The sequence below is a fragment of the Gracilinanus agilis genome, chromosome 2 (genome assembly GCF_016433145.1).
Source record: "Gracilinanus agilis isolate LMUSP501 chromosome 2, AgileGrace, whole genome shotgun sequence".
Classification (NCBI taxonomy): Eukaryota; Metazoa; Chordata; class Mammalia; order Didelphimorphia; family Didelphidae; genus Gracilinanus; species Gracilinanus agilis.
Window position 1 is genome coordinate 435,930,807 of NC_058131.1, and position 21,900 is coordinate 435,952,706.

At 39.5% G+C, this 21,900-nt stretch overlaps 1 protein-coding gene across 1 annotated transcript; it reads right to left on the reverse strand.

The window, feature by feature from the left end:
• Positions 1-14,432: 14,432 nt before the first annotated feature.
• TMEM121 (transmembrane protein 121) lies at positions 14,433-15,410 on the reverse strand. The gene has a single exon (XM_044661939.1). It carries the CDS (start codon positions 15,408-15,410, stop codon positions 14,433-14,435), a length of 978 nt encoding a protein of 325 aa, XP_044517874.1.
• Positions 15,411-21,900: the final 6,490 nt, after the last annotated feature.

Here is a 21,900-nt window from a genome sequence, read left to right on the forward strand (position 1 = left end):
AAAGACAGTACATGAATGTGAAAGTAACATAACATTATTGTGCCACAAGAGGACAATTAAAAGGATGGATACAGAAAAATCTGGAAGGACTTAGGTGAGCTGATATAGAATGAAGTAAAACCAGGGGAATATATAATGACTACAATTATTAAATAAAACAATTGTGAAAGATTAAGAGCTATGATCAGAACAATGACCAATCATGACTTCAGAAAATTCAGGATGAATCATGCTTCCCATCTCTTGGCAGATGATCCTGGACAGAATGAGGCATATATTTTCAGACATGGCCAATATATGGATTTGCTTTGCATAACTATATTTATTCATTTATTTTTTAGAAAGGATAGGGTTTTTTTTTGGTAGGGTGGGGAAAAGAAGACAATGATAGGTAGAGCAATGTTGTAACTGCCATGTTATTTTTTTTTAAGTTTTTAATCAAGCTGTATATTGAGGAAGAGGGGGAATGCCTCCCTGGTTAAAGCAGAGGTAAGGACCCTGATGCTACTATCAGAGAAACAACTTTGGCAATGACCTTGTAAAATAGGGTCTTCCCTTAGTATAGGCAGGAACCGTCACCAACTTACCCACTGCAAGGGACAGAAGTGAGTTCCTTTCTACTTCACACCAGAAGTCAATCCATTTTTCTCTACTTACTGGATCCTTCCTTCATATCTTCTCATTTCTACCCCTACCTGACCCAACCTCCTCATATAATACTCTACCATAAAGATAGCAAGCAATGATTCTGCACCTACTGTGTACAGAGTCCTGTGCTTAACACTGGGGACAAACGAGGGTCAGATAAAACCGAATCCTTCCCCGCATGGACCTCAAAATATATTCCAAATCCTAAGATATAGGGCTATAGCTTCCCTGTCCTTTTTGCTTAGTGAGTACCTCCAGGCCCCCTCCCAGGAACTGAGCCATAGCTCCTCTACTAATACAGAAACTTCAAAGAACATAGCCAAGGACTGTAGTTAAAAGAAGTCAGACCCTCCTGAAAAATTTATAAACTAAGTAGCTAAAGAGTTCCACAAACCTGAGTCTTCAAAGAACAGATTGAATTTTCAACCTATCTTATCTTTCTTATAACTTTGTGGTTCCAGTTTGGACTTATATATACAGCTGACAATAATTGCACTTTTAGAATAATTCTGACAAACCTAATTCTTATTACATTAGGTAGTGGTGTAGAGGGAAGACCAAGAATCAGAATATCAAAGGTCAAGTCCTCACACTGTCATTTACTAGCTATATAGCCTGAGTGAGTTCCTTCCTTTTTTCCAGTCCTGTCTCCTTCCATGTAAAAATGACCTAGAAAATTCTTTCCAGCTCTGGTGTTCTTATGATCCTATCACAGAGAAGGAGTTTGTACCTGATTTTATCTCTCTCACAAAGCTGCTATAAAAAGGGAAACTTGTATGTATGTAGAGCAGTGAATACTTGCTCTTCTAGAATAATTATGACAAACTCAAGTCTTCTATCATCAGGTAAAAGTTCCAACCGCTGATCTCTCCAGCTCCATATAAGACTCTTCATATAAGACCACAAAATGCAATACCTAAATAGTTTAGATGGTCTTTTTGTAGCCCTTCTTGGCATCTATTCCACCTTGGAGGGTGGGAAAGGTTAGGAAGGAGAGGCACAGTAAATCCTTAATAGATTAAACTAAATGGAGATGAATTCATATGGTTTGAATTTAATGAGTTTAAATAAATTGAATTGAATTAAACTGAAGAGCAGAGGGATTGGGAAAGGGGAAAGTACAGAGGAATTTCTGACTCACAGAACTTCAACTGGACCCAGAGAAGAGAAAAGAAAAAGGGAATACAGTGTGAAAACAGGGTTGGAAAGACCCAATATTTAGGATGTTCAGAACCTGAACTAAAATGAGGATTTTATTACATCAAAAAAAGTGTAGGTAGTCAAAGTCCTTGGTTTTAGAGGCTCAGAAATTTGATTTTTATCAGTTGGGGAGAGTAGTAATGTGAGTAGATACTGAGGAACTGACATTAACTAAACTCATAAGAAACCAATTGATAAACCAGATACCAAATTATTAATGTATTGGGGATTCTTACCCAAGTATTGGACACCAAGCTTGTTCAGGCTTCTCCAACCTGGTAAGTGTCACATTATTGTAAAAAAAAAATATGGTAAGTATGTCTAGACAACAGTTCATCTTGAAAAAGATGGGAGTTTTAATAGCCTGAATGATCAATAATTAGTCAACAGTGTAATGTGAATGAATGAATGAATGAATGAATGAAAAAATATTTATTAAATGCTTACTATTTACAAAGCATTTTGCTAAGCGCTGGAAATACAGATAAAAAAGACAGTTACTGCTCTCAAAGAGCTCACATTCTAATGGGGGAGATGATACAGCTACAAGTTAAAGTTGTTTCAGCTACAAGTTAAATGGAAAGTCCTAATGGTCCTTAGGGTAGGAGCAAGAGGAATAAATGGTAATTTGTCTCCTTTAGTGACATTTCCATTAATAAAATCATATCTATTTCTGATATTGAAACATTTGATAACTTCAGTATCGAGAATTTTTTTTTTTTGGTGCAGCCTTCTTGAGCTATTCCTGATGAGACCTGCCAAAGCAATTGCTAGGTCTAATCTCCTCAAGAATTGCTCCCCCAGAGGACAGCTTCTGGGACAGCCTAAACGAAGGGTCAGTGAGAAGTACAGCAGGGCATTGCTGCTCCTGGGACCCTTTGGCTTAACCTGACCATCCATGGCAGTTGATATTAATGGTAACTGGGACTGTGATCCTCCCTCTCCCCTAGATGATGGCTTAGGGAAGGGAGTAAAGCTCAAAAGAGAACCATCAGTCTGGAGGTCACTACTGTTCTTGGGGCTGTTGGGCTTACCTAACCATCCATGGCAGTTGGAAAACAGACCAAGAAAGCTAATATAAGCCCAGGCTACATTGAGAAGTGTTAGTTCCACCAAACTCTTCTCTGTTCTAGGGTATTACATTCCATATCACACTTTAGGAATGACATAGATAAGTTTGAGAGTATACAGAAAAAGGCAAACAAGATGGTGAAGGGCTTTGCAATGTATGACAGATGAAGTTAAGTTGAAGGTACTAGATATATTATATAGCCTAAGGAAGAGAAGTCTCCAAGTTTTAAAAGTATTATTATATGGTGATTGACTTCAGAGCCAAAAAGAATAAAACTAAGAGCAATGTGGAAGTTGCAGAGAAACAGATTCAGGCCCAAAGCCCAGAAAATCTTTCTAAAGATTAGAGCTGTCCAGAAGTGGTTGCCTCACATTGCCTCTTCAAATGAAGGTTTTTAAGATGAATATCCACCTGCTAAGTATATCTTATAGGATATCATTTTCTATCTATAAAATTCATGTATGGATTAAATTAAATGGCCTCTGAATTCCATTAGAGTTCCTTCTATGTGAGGGATAGTTCTGTTTTTAAAAAATAGGGATGAAACTTACACTCCTGGACCCAATGGCTTAGGAAAGAAGTACTGGTCCTGGAACCATGGAGACCAAAGAAGGTTAATGTCCTAAAAGGCAAAATCCAGCTCTATAATTTGGTTACTCTATTTAGGAATGAGTAAGCTTTTAGGGTGAGTGGAATTTAGGAATTTATTATTTAGGAATAAGTAAGCTTTTAGGGTAAGTGGATCCAAGCTCAGTTGTTAACTGTGGCCCCCTCCTATCTAGGATATTTTTTTACAGTTATCCCCTGACATTTCTCTGAACTTAACTGCCAAAAGGCCCATTCCCTACAAAACCCAAGTTGACATGGTCAGCTATGAGGACAACCACCCAGCCTTGGGATCCAGATTGACTGGAACCAAGAAAGATAATGAATATAACCTAAGTTGAAATCCCTCAACTCCCCTTGCTTCTTATGAATCTCCTAACACACCCCCTACATACATGCTCCCAACCCTTGCAAAGTCCAAACTCTCCCTAAAATCTGGCCTGGGATTCCCACCAATACACTCCAACAAAAGTTCCTTATTGCCCCCCAAATCCTTACACCTTCCCCCACTATCACCCTCCTGCCCCCTCCATCTCACAGTTCAGAATCAGCAAACAAACAATGTCACATGGGAAGCCCCATGATGAGAATTTCACTAAGGGTTTGCAAATCTGTTTCTAAAAATTCTGAAAACAGAAACTTCTGCAGGTGGAAGTAGGGGGTTGGAAAGTCCCAATTCACCCACAGAGCCATCTGGGGAATTTACATGGGGGATGGGGTAGGATGACAGGTGGGGAAGTTGTGGGGAAGGCAGGTATGAGAGAAATCTATGTTCCACTATTCTAAGGGAAAAAATCTTGGTTTGGACACTAGGCCTGGATCATTTCATATGATCATTTAGCAAATATTCTCTGATTATATGCAATCAAGAAGCTTCAAGATGCTATAAGAGTCATTTTTTGCCATTTCCAAGAAGGATTCACCCAAAGTTAATAAAAGATACACCCATTCCTTACCCAGATCCTAGGGAAAACCAAAGCCAAGACACTCCAAAGATCCAAAGGAAAGAGGGTTATATCCAAGTGGGGGATCAGAAAAGGTTTCGTATAGGAAAGAGTTGGTGCTGAACTAGACCTTGAATAATATTCAGGATTTCCAGAAAAACAGAAATGTAAGTTCCTTGAGAACAGAGATTGTTTCAATTTTGGTCTTTGTATTCTCAGTGCCTAGCATGATCTTCACATATAATAGGAGATCAATAAATGCTTACTGAATTTAACTGATAGATACCAGATTAAGGGAACAGACAACAAATAGAGACAGGATTCAAAAAATAGGCAAGTCACAATCTCAGTTCCTTAATTTACAAGAGAGTGGTAATATTCCTTGTATTACCTACCTTTCTAGATGTTATGAGAAAAATGTTTCTTACCTCAACTATTGCAATGGCTTCCTAAAATGGTCTCTGTACCTTCAATCTTTCTTTCACATAGTTGTCAACATAATTTTCCTAATGCATGTAGAGGCATGATTCAGTATTACATTCCTGCTGAGAAACCTTTAGTGATTACCTCTTGCCTTTGGAATTAATGTACAAATTCCTTAGCCAGACCTTCATGGTTAATTCAAAACACAATTTAGAGCAAAGATCTTAGAGCTGAAAAGAACCTTCTGTAGTCCAATACTATCATTTTGCAGGTGAAGAAGATAAGGAATGAACTAAAAGGGACCCCAAGTAACAGAAAATAATACAGGACATTACTGATCATTGGATTCATTCAAACTCTCAATCATAGATTTAGAGCATTGGGCCCAGAGATGGTGCCATACAAGAAGCAGTTGAAGGAACCAGGGAACTTGACTCTGGAGAAGCAGACTCAAAAGGGCCGTGATAACAGTCTTCAAAGATTTTTGAGCCTGCCACATGTACTCAGAATTTGATTTATTCCCCTTAAACCCAGAGGGCAGAAGCAGGAACCCAAAAAAAAAAAAAAAAAAAAAAAAAAGATCAAGAAGGGACAAAATCGTTTATTCAAATCCCCCATTGTATAGCCAAGGGGTCAAGGGACTCATTGAGGTCACACGTAATGCAGATTCTGGACTTTTTTCACATAGTGTCATCATTATTTATCTCCTATTTTGTTCTTCATATCCCCTTAAGCTCATCTAGTCTCACATCCCTTCTTCACATTTCTATTTTCATGCCTTTGTTCATACTATTCTTTCCACTCAGACTCAACTCCAAATCCTTTATTTCTCCCAAATCCTTCATAGCCACATTAAGCCCTACCTCCTCTGGAAGACACTTCCCTTTCTGTGCCATTTCAGTGACCCTCCTCTGCCCCTTCCTGTGTGTCCTTGGAAAAGTCATTGAACCTCTTTGGACCTCTGCTTTCTCATCTATAAAATGAGGGTTCTGAACTACATGACTTCTAAAGGCTTAGATAGATAGATAGATAGATAGATAGATAGATAGATAGATAGATAGATAGATAGATAGATAGATAGATAAGAGAGAGAAAGAGAAATAGAGAAATAGAGGTTATAGATAGATGTAGATATAGATATAGATATAGATGTTTCTATGAGTCAGAACCACATAATCTAAAAATCACTCAGTATTTTGTGTTTTTTTTCTGGTTTTTGTATACATATTCTGTCTAATAAGACAAATTGTAAGCTTCATGAGGACAAGGACTAAGTATATTCTTCCCATGTCTTCCCCTGAAATATTGTGAACTTCCTGACTCCAAGACCCAGGTCAGTCATAGACTCAAAAGAAACCTCAGAGGATATCTAGTTCAACCCATACTTGAAAAAAAGATTCCCTTTTTAACTTAATAAGTGGTCATTTAGCCTTTACTTGGAAGGGAAAGCTACTACTACTCAACTTCTGGAGAGCTCTAGTTTTCTCTTACATCAGACTTAAATCTGTCTCTGCAACTTCAATTCAAATGTTTATGGTTCTCTTCTCTGGTCCAAGTCATATAAATTTAATATTACATATTACAACCCTTCAGATTCTTGACAATAGCAATCACTTTTCCCCTTCAAAACCCCCATACACACTTGTCTTCAACTTCCTTCCTAATTCTTTTAAAGTCCCTGTACACCATATTTTCCAGTTCTTTCATCATCCTAATCACTTTCTGCACATTTTCCAATTTAGCAAAATCAGGGCTATTTCTTCCTTAGATCTGGACATTATGAACATGCAGCCCTTATCTTTTACTTGTGCAGCTGATTTTTTAACCCAAATGTAAGGCTTCATATTTATCTCTATTATATTTGAACCTGTTATATTAAGTAAAATGTTCTAGCCTGTCAAGATCATTATGCATCCTAAATCTGGCATCAAGCAAGTTATTATTCCTCTCAGGTTTTTATCATATGCAAATTTAACAATTTTGTGCCTTTATCCCAATCATTGATTAAAAATATTAAATAGCACAGATCCATGGGACACTTGAAGAGCCTTCAGATGCTTATTTGCTGTGTGACCTTGGACAAATCAATTAAGTTCCCCAGGCTTCAGTTTCTTCACCTGTAAAACAGAACTCACTGTCCTTTGAGGTTCTTCCCAGTTCTTAGGTCTATGATCCTATGAAAAGTTGACAATGGGCTGTAGATGACTATTTGGGGAGCCAGGCCATATGACCTGTTCCAAATCCACCTAACTTTACCTGGCAACTTTACTCTAGTGCATATGTTTACATCTTCTTACGTGAATAGAATGAGAAACTCTGTCAAAGACTTTTGCTAAAACTTCAGTAAATTATATCTGTAGTATACCTCAATCAACCAGTCTAGTTAGGAAAAAAAAAGTTACCTTTTTTTGTGGCTAGCTTGAATCATTGGTCAATAATGAAGCAATGTGATCACTACCTCCAATGTTTATCATTTCTTTGATGATACTTCCAAAAATTTTTATAGGAATCAAAGTCAAATTTATTGGCAGGTTTACTAGTGGTCTAATATATTTTGAATATCAAGACAGTTGCCAATTTTTTTGACATATCTAATCCATAACTTTTCAAAGATCATCAATAGTCTATCAATCACACTTACTAATTATTTCTGTATCCTATGTTGTTTATCTTGATCTAGTGACTTGAAGTTATCAAGAGAAGCTAAGTACTCTTTGACCAAGTTGCTACTGAGATATCAACTTCCTATTTTACACACTTTTGTTCAGTCTTGAAAAAGCAGATCTTGTTATAGATATTATAGATCATTGTTGTTATTGATCATTCTTGATATAGAAAAGAAAAGCAAAATAAGAATTGGGTAGCTCCAACTTCTCTCCATCATCTGTTGTCCTCTTCTGGTGACCACTGTGATGATTAGTCCTAACTTTTTTGTTTATCTTTCTTTTTTCCTCAATATAATTTTTTTTAAAATTTTGTTATCTACAGTTCAACATTGAACTATGAAACAAAAACAAGTAATGGAAAAGGAGCTAGAATCAAATTCTCATAACTAGGAAAGTAAATGAATATCAGCAAGTCTCAAGATTAAAAAAAAAAAAACTCTTTTTAGGTCTTTGAATCCAGCACTAATTAACAGCCCTAGCTCACTCCTAAATCTGGGCCCTACTTTTCAGTACTATTCTCTGTCTCCCACTTACTCATGAGTATAATCTAACATTCCACTAACTGTGCAGGAAACCTCTGCTTCATAAGCACATATCAGGTCTGTTGTCACTAAGTCCTCTCTGTAGATCATAAGCTTCTTGAGGTTAGAACCTAGGGCTGCTCCTCAAATTCTCTATTCATTCATTCAAGTAAACATTTATTAATCATCATGCACAAAGAATTGTGCAAGACACTGGGAACTCAAGGGAAAAAAATGAAGACATTCCCTGCCTTAAAGGACCTGATATTTTACAAAAATTCTCTTCTCCTGAAGCATAGCCTGGCTGAGTTCATGGTCCAAGGATGTATATACTTACTTAGTGATGGATTTGTTTATTGTTAACCTATTGTTTAACTCCTCAGGTGACCTTACATAAATTGGCTAGATGACACATTGAATATTACTCTGTAATTGAATAAATTTTTTACCTTCCCATGACTTTGTGGGACAAAATTACTGTTTTTCTCCCCACCAACCCAATAATTATTTTAGTAGTCATACAAAATTTGGTCAAAGTAGTTTCTCTGTTCAAAGTGGGTCCCAAGCAATGTAAAAGAGGTTAGCTTGGGAGTGAGGAGTATTTTTCTCCTTTTCTCAGAAAAGGTCCTAGTAGTGGTTTTCATAGATTACCGAGGTAAAGACCCCAAAAACAACCTTTGAATTTGCAGCTCTGTGTTAGAATGCCTGAGTTCTGACTGAAACAGTGGTGAAAGTCATTTAAAAAAAAGAGGACTACAAAAGACCAACTAGGAATGATCTTGAATTTACTTCTATACAGATGAGTTGTGGGGAAAATCTATCGAAGTCACTCTTTTCCTCTCTGAATCATTCCCTGATTCTACTTAGATGAAAATTTTTTCTACTTTCTCAAATTTTCCCATTGCCGCAGTCTGAACCTTTCCTTTGCATTTATTATAGTCCAGTTTATATTGTACAAAAATAAGATTCTTGATAACAGGAATTGTTCATCTTTATATCTTCAATGATAAATATAGGTGCCTAGTAATTAGCTTAGGCTAATTGTTGAACTGTGAGGTCATATTAGGTGTGATATGCTGAGTGTTAGGTGGTTCTGTAAGTTTGTGCAGGATAATATTGGAAGTAAGGGTGTGTCAAGTATACAGATATACTGGGATTGAAACTGTACTAGATATTAGGATACGTTAAGGGTGTGCTGGGAATGAGCCTCACTGTGTGGTCAGTTTGTGAGCTCAGGGGAAGTTTGTGCTGGGAGCTTATAATTACTAGGATTTAAATTGTGTTGAGTTGGAGAGGTTCCTAAGAATAAAGGTGTGCTGGAGTGACTCTTTGCTAAAAAATAAGACCCAGAACCTACATATGTGTAAGTCCATGATATGATGTGAGCTCCCCAATACAAGAGGCTCACCTTCTCCTATTTCCCCTAAAATGAGCATGAACATGGCACTAGGCATATGGAGGTCAGCAATGGATCCAGTTACCAATGCTTTTCATTATTATAAGAGGTAATACCGGTCTCTGGGCCTCCATCTTCTGCCCAGCACCACAAAAGTAACCTTTACCTTCTAACCAGTGTTATGAGATAAATGTTATAATTGTCATAAGAGATAAGAGCTTTGCCAAGTGGATTGCCTCCCAACTAGGTATGTTTCCTCCCTGTAATGAGTCTTGCATCTCACTTTTTGCTTTCCTCATGATCTTTTACCATCATTGTGCTACAGGATTGCCTCTGCTCCTTTGTCCAGCATGAAGCCACTACCACCAGGGTCCTATCACCCCTTTCTCAGCAGTTACTTATGCCTCTTCCTAGTAAGTAGGAGGTTAGGGATTGGGAGCCAGCTGTGGCTCAGAGGCATAGGTCCAACTCTCTCTCTTATGATAGCACTCAACTGGACCAGACTCTCTTCTGCTAATGGCATTAGGTTTGGGAACCCCCATAACATCTTTCATAGGGTTCCAGTACTGTTGAGGGTTGCTGGATGAGATGGAGATCCTGAGGTTATTTTACATCCTGGGTGGACTTTCTCCAGCCTCCTCCACCATGAGCCTCCCCAGCAGTATATATTGGGGTCTCTTGCCCATGGAACCGGGATTCTGCCTCTCACCTCTAGATTGGTGTCTCAGGATCTCTCACGATGAGTCTGGAGGTCTCTCAGATCTTCCTCACTTCCTCACCACTCAACTTGCCCATTATCTAGAATTCCTAGGTATGCCCCTGCTCCCAGGACTCAGTGATGAATATCCCAAAGAGTATCCCCAAGTAGAGCCTGGAAAAGTACCCCACCAGCACCTCCCAACCTTGCCATCTTTGACTCATGCCTCAATGTAATCCTCAGTTAAGAGCCCAAGAAAGAGATACTTCCAGGAGGAAAAGAGGGTACGATGTAGCCTTGATCATCCCAAGGAACCGTCTAGCCATGAGTTTGCGAGGGGGGTGGGGTTAGGACTCTTCTGGGGGAGAGGTGACCACAGTAGGGTGGGAGATGTGTTTCACAGATGTAACCTTCTGATGTGGAAAGAGTCCTAGATTTAGAGTCAAAAGACCCGAGTTCACGTTCCAGTTCTGATATTTACTACATGATCTTGGATAAGTTGCTCCACTGGTCAGTCCTGTTCTAATTTTGCTCATCTGGTCAGAATTTCTGAGATCTTCTAAAGCTCTAAATTCTACAGAACTAGGAGTTCTGTGCCTCTGTCGCCCCCGTGTGGCTAACCCAACAACATGATTCCCTGTGAGCTCTTGTGGGCAGGAAATGATTAAAGACAGAAAAAAGTGTTCCAAGCTTCTGAGTGGAAAGAAGGCTTTTTCCTGACCCACAGATTTTCTCCCCCAAGGCAAGGTAAAGAAAAAATTCTGAATGACAGAATAGAACTTCCAGGACATGGGGGCTTTATTGGTCTCAATTAAACTGCCTTGTAAAATTTTGTTTTTATTCCTTCCCATTGGGAGACTGGAAAGGTTAGTCTAGTCTGGGCCTGACCAGGAACCTGGAAGGGGAAGTAAGGTGCAAAGGGAACGTCTTTGAGAATAGGCTTTAAGGACTAGTTGGGGGGGGGGGGGAGCATTGGGAAGAAGGCCCACAATCCTGGGAGGGTAGAGCATTTCACATTTCACAAGTGGCCTGGATGGGTAAATTCTTGAGACATCTTCATCTTCTATCTAAAGCTCAGAGTGAAATACAGACTGCCAGGGGGTAAGATCAGTAAGAGTAAGTCACTTTGGGGTCAGTGTGAGGTGATAGCTTTGTGAGACATCTAGGATGGGACTTATGTACCTTATGGATCATCTAATAAAACTATCTTATTACAGAGATGATAAAACCAACACTAGTTCACTGGTTGGTGTATAAATCCTTAATAAATGCTTTTTTTAACCCTTATCTTCCATCTTAGAATTAATACTGTATATGGGTTCAAGGGAGAAGAGTAAGAGCTAGACAACAGGGGTTAAATGACTTGCCCAGGACATAGCTAGAAAATGCCTGAGGCTAAGTTTTAACCCAAGACTTCCCATCTCTAAGCCTGGCTCTTAATCCACTAACCCACTTAGCTGCCCCCAACAAATGCTTTTTGATGGTTGGATTAGAACCCCCAAAAGTCCTGACTCAAATTTAATATTCCTTCCCCTACACCAGGCTTTTCATATAAAGAGTTTGGGTACCAGTTCCCTTCCCAACTTCAGATTATGATCTCTCATCGACCACTCAAGCATCCATGTAGATATGCCCAGTGAGACTACTTGCTGGACAATATCATAAAGGGGGTAGGGTGGGGGAGGGGGGGAGGAATCTTCCCTTGGGTTTTAGAGCTCTGGGTTCTCTCTATCCAGTGAATGGTATGCCCTCTAGTGTCTACCTTGAGATATAACTGGATCTTCTGGCTGTACCAGGCCTCTGCAGGGTAGAGCCACAAACTGAGGTGGTCAGGGGCCCAGGAAAGCATATAGGTAGTGTGGGAGTGTGGGGGGAGACATTGAGTGATTGAAAAAATTCAAGAAGCTTCCCTAGGTCACCAGGGATCAGGATATTATAGGCCATCCTTGCTCTGAAAGAACATATCCCCAGGACCCATGGGCTCCTAGAAAAGCAAGGCCTATCTATTCTGTGGGAAAGGTAATCTCAGAGCACTGACCCACTACCCAAAAAGATAAAGATAATAGTCCCACCGCCCTCTGCCCTGGGCATACCACATCTAGAGTATTATGTTGAGTTCTGGGTGCAACATTCTAAAAAATATGTTGATAAGCTAGAGTGGATTCAGAGAAGAGTGATTAGAATGGTGAGGGAAATGGACACCATGTCAGAAAGGGTCAGTTGAAGGAACTGGGAAAGTTTATCTCAGAAGAGAAGACTGGTTGAAGGAAGAATGAGGAAGGAGCCTGGCTAGCTGTTTACAAGTGTGTGAAGGGCTCACATGGGAAAAGGATTAGTTGTTCTGCTTGGCTCCAAAACACAGAAATAGGAATAAAGAGGGGAAGTTAAGGAGAAAGAAATGTGTAGTTTCCACATAAAGAAAAATTCCTAATAATCAGAAATATAGACAAATGGAATAAGCTGTCTTAGGGGATAGTAACTCCCACTGCTAAAGATCTTCCAGCAAGTCTGGATGACCACTTGTCTGGGTTGTTATAATATAAGAGTTTTAAATAACCCCAAAGTAGCTGTGTCAAAGAGTTTTTAATCAGAAGAGGAAGTTAGGCTGATTCTCTCATCCTTGAGAAAAACTTGCTCAAGCAGACAAACTACCCTTCCTGCTCTATATAACTGCTTCCTTGGTACCTCCACAGTTAGAGATATGATTTGTCCCTTTCTGTGTCTCTGTCTCTATCAGTCTCTGCATCTCTCTGTGTCTCTGTCTCTGTCTTTCTCTATCACACACACACACACACACACACACACACACACACACACACACACTTTCTTTGAGGCAATGTTCACAAATCTCAGAGAAAAGAAAAGGAAACCCAAGCAAACCTACAAGGAGAGCCTAGTCATAAAATAGGGCTCCTAGACTCTGTCCAGGGTGAATTCTGATTATTCTATCCCATTATAGCCCATTAGACCCTTGCACTTTTAGGATGAAGGAAAGGGGAAATGAAGAAAGGAAGGGGCGAGACATGGGCAGAGACACTCAACCATCCTTCTTACTAAGAGCTTAGGGATTTCACTGGACCTTCTCAAGACTAGTGGCCTACAATGTCAGTCTCTTGATCCCTTATGTCCCTTCACTAAAGCAGATTGGGGTGAGGGAAAGGCATCCCTGGATTCGGTACTGAAGCAGGTACAAAGAAAGGGACAAACCTGAGTTGCTCAGTCTAGAGTCTGGTTCACTCTGGAGCAAAGAAATCGATACCAATAACCAGAATTAGGGTTCTGTCTGAGATGGAATCAGGGCTAAATGCTCAGGAGTCTTTCATTAAAGGAGACTGTTAAGGGAATCTGTTCTGAAATTCCTGGTTTGGAGCTCTTCAAACAGGTCAGAGGTAGGAACAGGAATGAAGAATATAGCATCCTAGTGACTAGACATTAGTTATTTCAAGGGAAAAGCTAGATTCAGGGACCATGAAATTTTTGTATTTGTGAATGAACTCAGGAAAGGTCCACAACAGATAGGTAACCTATATGCTGAGGGCCTTTTTCTTTGGGGGGGGGGGGGGGGAAGGATAAGTGTAGGGTATATGGGTGGTGTCTCAGTAAGTCTCAAACATCTCTCAGGGGAAGTGCTAGTGACCTGAAGTAGACAGATTAGGAAATCCTAAAGACAGAGAAATAGGAAGCTGCATCTGTATCATCCCCAACCCATAGAGTCAATCTGTCACATGCATCTCACATACTATGAGCGCATCTCTAAGCCCCAAAAGTACTGGGGTCTAAAATCATTGAGTACTGACTCTGAAGGTCCAGTCTTTGAATAGGTAAAGGAGTCTTTAAAATGACAGATCCACAGGCCTAAATTCAAGGAACATGGGAAGTGCTGTTATCTTTTGCCCTCTCTATCCAGCAAAGGGAGGATTCATTCCCAGGGCTACAGCTCAGGTGGGCTGGCCTGGATTAGGTAGCCCTGACAGTCCTTAAAATAGCCTGGAAAGTTCTCTGGCCCAGGGAGGGTGGTCCAGGGATTGGAGGATCCATTTGGTTTTCAGGGACACCCCAGATTATTCCTGAGATGAAGAGGCCTCGGGGATCCCAGGCTGAGCCTGAGTGTAGGGAAGGTGGGAGCTCCTCCCATTCTGGCTCTGGCCGTGCTGTCCCATGCAAACCACACGTGCTCCTTGCCCACCCACGGGTCCCTCCGTAGATTCATGTGCCCAAGCTTCATCCACAGGAGCAGGGGCCATGGTAGGTAGTACCTGTCACGTGTCCAGTGTGTCCCGAGTAGGGGAAGGCCCGTGGGGGGCACCAGGGCCACTATGAATGGGGGGCGCATGAGGCACTGAGTTGTGCAGCAGTTGGGGTGGGGGGGGTTGAGGCGGTTGCAATTCCAGGGCGAGAGCCCCGTGAGGGGGTGGGAAGTCGCGAACCTGGCGTCGGTACTCCAGGAAGGTACAGGTCTTGGTAGCCAGAGCCACCACGTTCTTGCCAATGAAGATAGTCGAGACGCGACTGTCGTGGAAGAGCACCATATTGGCCGCACGCACCAGGACAGTGACCACATTGACGGTGACCAGACTGAGCACAGGGTAGAGCATCATCTTCTGGGGGGAAATGTGCTCCCCCTGCATGCTGATCTCACTGAGGGACACACAAGGCAGGATAAGTAGCAACATGTAGCAGTAGAAAAACATAAGGCCCTCAGCCCAGAGGGGCAGCCCTGTGCGCGGAGGCTCCCACAGGTTTGCCTGAATGTCCAGCAGATCGAGCAGGTCCAAGGCCACCCAGAAGAGGCGGCCACGCAGGTCCTCCTTTTTGCGGAAAGTGCGAACGTACTCCATGCTGTCTAGGGCCACGAGCAGCAGGAAGAGGCCTGGCACACACACCGACAGCAGGAGCGTCAGCGCCTTGCGCGCCACGGGATCGGCCGCACCGCGCCTGGCGGCTTTGTAGTTCTGGAAAATGAAGTAGAGCTTAATCTGTAGCACGAAGATATAGAGAAACCAGAGGATCATGGCATAGCCACGCTTGGCAGTGCGCACCTCAGCCCCGACCCACACGGCCACATAGCGCAGGACCAGCAGGAAGCACACGTCCCCCACCAGCACAATGATGCACACACCGATCTTCCTGGGGCCCTGGCTCTGCTCCACCAGGTAGGCATCCATGAAGGCCATGCTGCTCATGATCACTACCGTGGTCAGGCACACGTGGCGCTTGTCTGGTGGTGGAAGCACCATGGTGAGCCTCAGCTGCCTTTTAGCCTCCCCTCCCCTTGCCTCCCTCCCTTCCTCCAAGAACCTCACATTTGAGGGCCAAGAGCACAAGGCCTAGAGTCTGAAGTTGGCTTTCTAATACCCCTAAAACCCAAAGTAAACCCTTCAAGTCCCTTCTGGAGCTTGGAGTCAGGTTTCTGTATTACCCTGAGGCCCCGGGATCGTGGCCGGCCTCCTATTCACAAAGAACCTGAGGGAAGCCAGAGGGAAAGGATTTCTCCAGCACTCTACACCTCAGGCAGGATCAGGAGGAAGTTTGATCCAGGGCCTTCATCCAGCCCAAATGGGGAATGTTCCTGCACACCACAGAGGCTAGGAAGATGACCTCTTCTTCAGGAACTGGGATGTGATGCCAAGGTTTCTTGTACTAAGGGGAAATCTGCCTATACCTGGGGATAAGAATGAGATGAGGTCTGGATGGGATCGTAACCCTGCCCTAGAACTTCTCTGTGGGCTTCCAGCTGTCTGGTATCCAGCACCACTTCTCCTTGGGACTCTTCACACAGCTGAGTCCTGATCCAGGCCCAAGCACCTCCTGAGGAAAACCAGAAAAAAAACATGGTGATGGAATCAAAGCAGAGTCTCAGTCCTGCACTAGGGAGAAGACAATCACCCATCCTAAACCATATCCAGTATGGACCCTCCCCTTAGGTAGCTCCTTCCTTCAGATGGTCAAAAGAGCAGGCTTGCCAGAAATGAGTTTTCTCCTATCATTAATGCTTTTTTGGCATTCAGTCCTCCATCTAGGCCCTGGTTATGCCCCACATTCATACACCACAGCCTTAGGATCCCCCTAAGCACCAGGCACCCTTCAGTGCTTTGGTCCCCTTTATTTCCTCAGCTCCCCAAACCCTCAGAACCGAAAGCCTCAGGCCCCTGTCTATCAGTCCTAAGGAAGCACCAGGGCTGAATTTTCCTCCAACAAGAAACTGTCTTTATTCCCATAAATGTCCCCATAATAAAGCTCTGGGAAGCTTTGAAGACCAAAAAGAATTACTTCTAAGTGATTTTATTTATTTATTATTTATTACAGTATTTTTTTTTATTACAGTAATTTATTTATTTAATTATGACAGTAATGGGCCCATAGAACCTGAAGCTGGTAGGGACATCAAAGATCATTTAATCTGAGGGCAGCTAGATGGTTCAGTGGATTGAGAGTCAGGCCCAGAAACGGGAGGTCCTGAGTTCAAATCTGACCTCGGATACTTCCTAGCTGTTTGACCCTGGGCAAATCACTTAACCCCCATTGTCTAGCCCTTACCACTCTTCTGCCTTGGAACCAATACACAGTATTGACTCCAAGACAGAAGGTAAGGGTTTAAAAAAAAAAAGTTAATTTAATCCAAACATTTTGTTTTGTAAACAGGAAGTGTAATACCAGTATTAAAAAGTTTTACCTATTTATTTATATTGGGAATTTTTAAATAACATTTTTTCTTTCTTTCCCATAAGCATTTTCTCATAGAATCAGAACTACAAAGGGACTGTCAGTGTTGCTGATGATATTAACTTCCCTGTTTTACTGCTTTATTTGACACATATGAATTACATATAACTGTCATTCATTGTTTATTAGTGAATAGACTACATGTTTAATGCATTTATATAGCACTTTAAGGTTTGTAAAATGCTTTTGCAAATGTTATTTCTTTTGTTCTCACAACAACCCCATAAGTTAGGTGCTATTATTATTATTCCTATTTTGCAAATGAGGAAAATGAAAACTGACTTTTTCAAGATCACACAGCTAAAAAGTGTGTGAAGCTGGATTTAAACTTCAGGTACTAGCCTATCCACTGTGCCCACTAGCTACCTAGTAAAAATTTAGCAATATTGGTTGATACCTATAAATTATATATCATCATGATTTTTAACATAGAGATTGTTGGCCTTAAGTGTTGTGATATTTCGAACTGAAAATTCATATAGGTCCTCTGATTTAATATTAAATAGAATATTAAAAAGAAAAGCCAAAGGTGGTAGCAAGTAAAGTAAGGGCTAGGCAAATCTCGAAGTAATCTACAAATTAAATTATCCAATCTATTGGATCATGCAAAATGCCAGATGAACTGTCAGGAAGTGATTTATATATCCCCTCCTGAAAAGAAGGAGTTGGTCAGAATAAAGGTTTTAATGGGAAAAAAGGATTTTAAAGATTTTAAATCAGAGACAATTCATCTACAATAAGGAGCACAGCTAGATCCTCCAATAGGAATGCAAGGAACAAATGCCCAAAGCTGGAAAGGAAAATATCACCCATAGAAGACACTGGATATAGATATATTCTTATAAACATATGTCATAAGCCCAACCTGGCAGATTTCTCAGGAAATTTGTCTCCCTGAAAAAGTGTCATGGGATCCTCATTCAGATCATAAAAATATGATGTAAAGTTACTATCATAAAGATACAATCAAAGAAGCAAAGTTGTTTTTGGTTACAATTATAAATTAAAACATACATGTTAAGTGCACTTGAGAGCTGGATTTTCATCTTATTTAGTGCAAGCTAATGCTCAAGGAACCAGTAACAAGAAATAAATGATGGTAATGAAACCTAAGTTATCAAGAATTAGAAGGAGATGGGGCAGCAAAGTGGCTCAGTTAGAATGAGAGCCAGGCCCAGAGACCAGAGGTCCTGAGTTCAAATTTGGCCTCAGACACTTCCCAGTTGTGTGACCCTAGGCAAGTCACTTAATCTTCATTGAATAGCCATTGCCACCCTTCTTTCTTGGAGCCAATACATAGTATTGATTCCAAGAAAGAAGATAAGGGTTAAAAAAAAATTGAGGGAGGTAGCAAAATTTTGTTGAAAAGGATTCGAGTTCAGAAAATATAAAAGAAATTGAATAAAGAGAAAAGTTTAAATATAAGATATCTCTGCTAAAGAGGAAATCAAAAAGTAAAACATTACGAAAACACAACTTACAAGAAATCTAGATATAAATAGTAAATAAAAGAGATATTTTAAAAGTGCTCCCTTAATACAAGACTTTTGTTAAAAAAGAAGCTCAAAAGTAAACTGCTATTCTGAAATGGCAGTTTTTAAAGATTAGTCCTAGTTTCTTCCCAGTGACCACAGAATGAGTGAAAAACAATTAGTCACTTACCAAGTTCTGAGCATTAAACGGAGGGCTAAGAATACAAATACAAAAAAGAAACAGTATCTGCCCTTAGGGAGCTTATGTTCTAAGAAGGAGACACCACATAGAAAGGAGTGGTAGACAAGGGAGGAAATTATGATCCAAAAAATATCTAAGATGGTGAGTGAAACAACAGAATAATCTATTAACCTACTCTTTTAAAGAGGCAATGGTAGTGGTATTTGATTACATTTCACAGGGGAAGGAAGATGGTATACAAGGTAGAATATGACCAGTGTAAAAAGGAGGACCCAAGGACACAAATTGCTAACTCCCTTCAGGCGGGGGCTCTGGTAGTCCAATTTGGAAGATGTGGTAGCAAGGAAGAATTCCTGCCAAAGGAAAAGTAAAGCAAACACTGTTATATAAAGACCTAATCATTTGGCCTAGAACTGAGGAGTTCAGATAAGGAGGGTTAGGGGAAAAGGAACAGAGGATAGAGACCAAAAATTTAATTCTTAAAGTCTTTTAAAATAGAGATTTTTTTCATTCAAAATTTCATTCAAGATTCATCAGGTTTACAAATAATAACAGTGAAACTATACTATCAAGCAACTTAGATATAAATATAGAAAAATCAATAGATCATAAAAGAATTAGAAACATCTGCTCTACAAATGATGACGTAGCAGAAAAACTACTAGATGTAAATGCCAAATTATATGAAATGGTACTTTATACTTTTTGATATGTATATTCAGTGTTTTATATTTATGTATTGCATTCAGTGTTACTGATTATTCACTGTTATCATATTTAACTATTATTACTATTGCAATATTGTATCTTTTCTCATTTAAAGCTACTGTCAAGTGGTGCTTTGCATTATAAAAATAAATCCATAGATTTACATATAGTATATAGCATAAATACATATGTAATAAATAATATGTTATTAATAATATATAATCATCATAAATCTATAATAAATGATTATGCAGTTGATAATGATATTATGTCATAATGATATTACATAGTAAGTAACCTTATATAATAAATTATCATAAATACATTCATGTAGAATATAACACAAACATGGATTTGGTATACAGGCCCCTCCAAAAAAATTTACAGGGGACTGAAAAAAATAACTTTTTTACCATGGGGAAAAATGTAACACCAATTTCAACAGACTCTCCCACTGACTGTACAGCAATGGGCCAATTAAAAAAAAGGAGAGCTGCCAAAGGCTTGTAAACTACACAGAAGTCCCACCCATTTACATTATTAATACTTTATTCAAAAAGATTCAATAGGCACAGGACATGATTGAGCACTTAACATCATAAAACATGAAACTAAATCTATTTAACAATCAGAAAATGCTTTTATTGATATGGGAATCATTCTTGTGTCAGTAATCTCTTTATAATTAGACCACTGACATTATAGCAAAGATCAAGATTAATGCAAAGGTAGAAGAATAAAAATGTTCTAATTTTTATAGCATTCACTTAGACCACCCAACTTAACATTTTAAAACAAATTATTGATATGGATATGAACAGAGGAAACAGCAGACAATACAAAAAATATCTTCCGAAAGTGCAATCAATGCAAACCAACGAGAAGATACAAAGGGCCTAAAAAGCACCTTCACCAGCAAACACTTCGTCAAATGCTTGCCATGTTCCAGGCAAGGATAACACAAGTTTAGAATACAAACTCCTTTGTAAAGTTTCATAGATAAGAATGGCAGAAAGATTAAACGCAGCATTTTCTCTTAAAACAGAAAGATGCAATAGAAAATAAAGTCAAAAATTTTAAAGAGAGCTTGGTAAGCAAAGCAAAGTCATCTAAAGGTAATTAAAGTAGGAAGGATAACAGGCAAAAAAAATAGAAATGATCTAGTAAGATTTTTTTCATTAAAATAATAGCTAGCATTTATAATATGCTTTAAGATTTGTAAAGTGCTTTATAATTATTACCTCATTTTATCCTCACAACACTCCTGTAAGGTAAGTTATTATTATCCCATCTTACAGATGAGGAAACTGAGGCAGATAGCAATTAAATAACATGCAGAGGGTCATATAGCTAGTAAGTGTCTGAGGCAGGCTTTGACCTCAGAGCTTCCTGGCTCTGGGTCCAGGGCACAATAGGCCACCTAGGCAACTCTAAAACTAAAGTTTGGGACAAACTTTTTTCATCATCAAGTAAGGAGGAGCCAGAACATTTTGATTCTGATGTCATTATATCAGATTTAATTACAAAGGATGTAGAAATGACACTAAAAATAAAGTCAGGAAAATCAGGTAGATTAGACTAAGTACACAGATAGGAGATCTAATCAAAAGGTTGTTATTCAGTCATTTCCAGTTGTATCTGACTCTTCCTGACCCCATTTGGAGTTTTCTTGGCAAAGATACTGGAGTGGTTTGCCATTTCTTTCTGCAACTCATTTTATAGATGAAGAAATTGGAGTAAAAATGGCTAAGACTTGCCCACGGTCACATAGCAAGTATCTGAAGCCAGATTTGAGCATGGGAAGAATGCACCACCTAGCAGTTCCATTCAGAAGAATACACAAGTATGCAAATTTAGTTACGTGTTGATGTACAGGATATTAGAAGATAGGTGAAGATATTAAAAGATATTAGGAGAAGGTGTCAAAAGCATAAGGGAAAGTCTCAAAAAGATGACTAATAGAATGGTATTTGTAGAGTTTTGCCAGATTTTCACAAGTTGTTACAAAGCATATTAGATCTTTACTATGACAATTAAAAGACATAAAATTTAAGATTCCACCATTCTTATTGTTTGTTAACTATAAAAATAAGCTTTTGATTCATTAGAAGGAAATCCTGCCTTAAAAGTTCTTATCTTACAAGGTGTCTCCCATAAATTAAAATTATGCAATAACAAACAGATAAGTTTTTTTGTCAACCACTTGAGTATTAATATCAGGCAAAATATAAATCAGGAAGATATATTTGCCAAATGTCTTTACCAATGTGATAAAGAAGATCCTTCTTAAAGCCCAAGTTGAGGAAGAATTCCCTATAAATGGTGAGGTTCTCCAAATGATCCTGTTCCAGACAATAATGCAAAGACTCCAAAAAGAAATTTATAACTACTCATAAGAGTTTGGCCTAACAACTTACACAGGACTGAATTATGCTGGAAAATCTACAGAATACACCATCAGTATACATATTTTTGACAGACACTGCAAAAACTCATGTTGGGTTGAAAATTTTAAAAAAAGATTAGAGTGGACCAAGATGACTATTTGCAGGATTCATGCAATAACCTTCTTCCTCAAACAAAGGCCTGTCTTTGTAATATCAATATTCTTCTGGCATTGTT

Excerpts from the sequence above, each read along its gene's own strand:
- TMEM121 (XM_044661939.1), bottom strand. The coding sequence starts at position 15,410 with ATGGTGCTTCCACCACCAGACAAGCGCCACGTGTGCCTGACCACGGTA.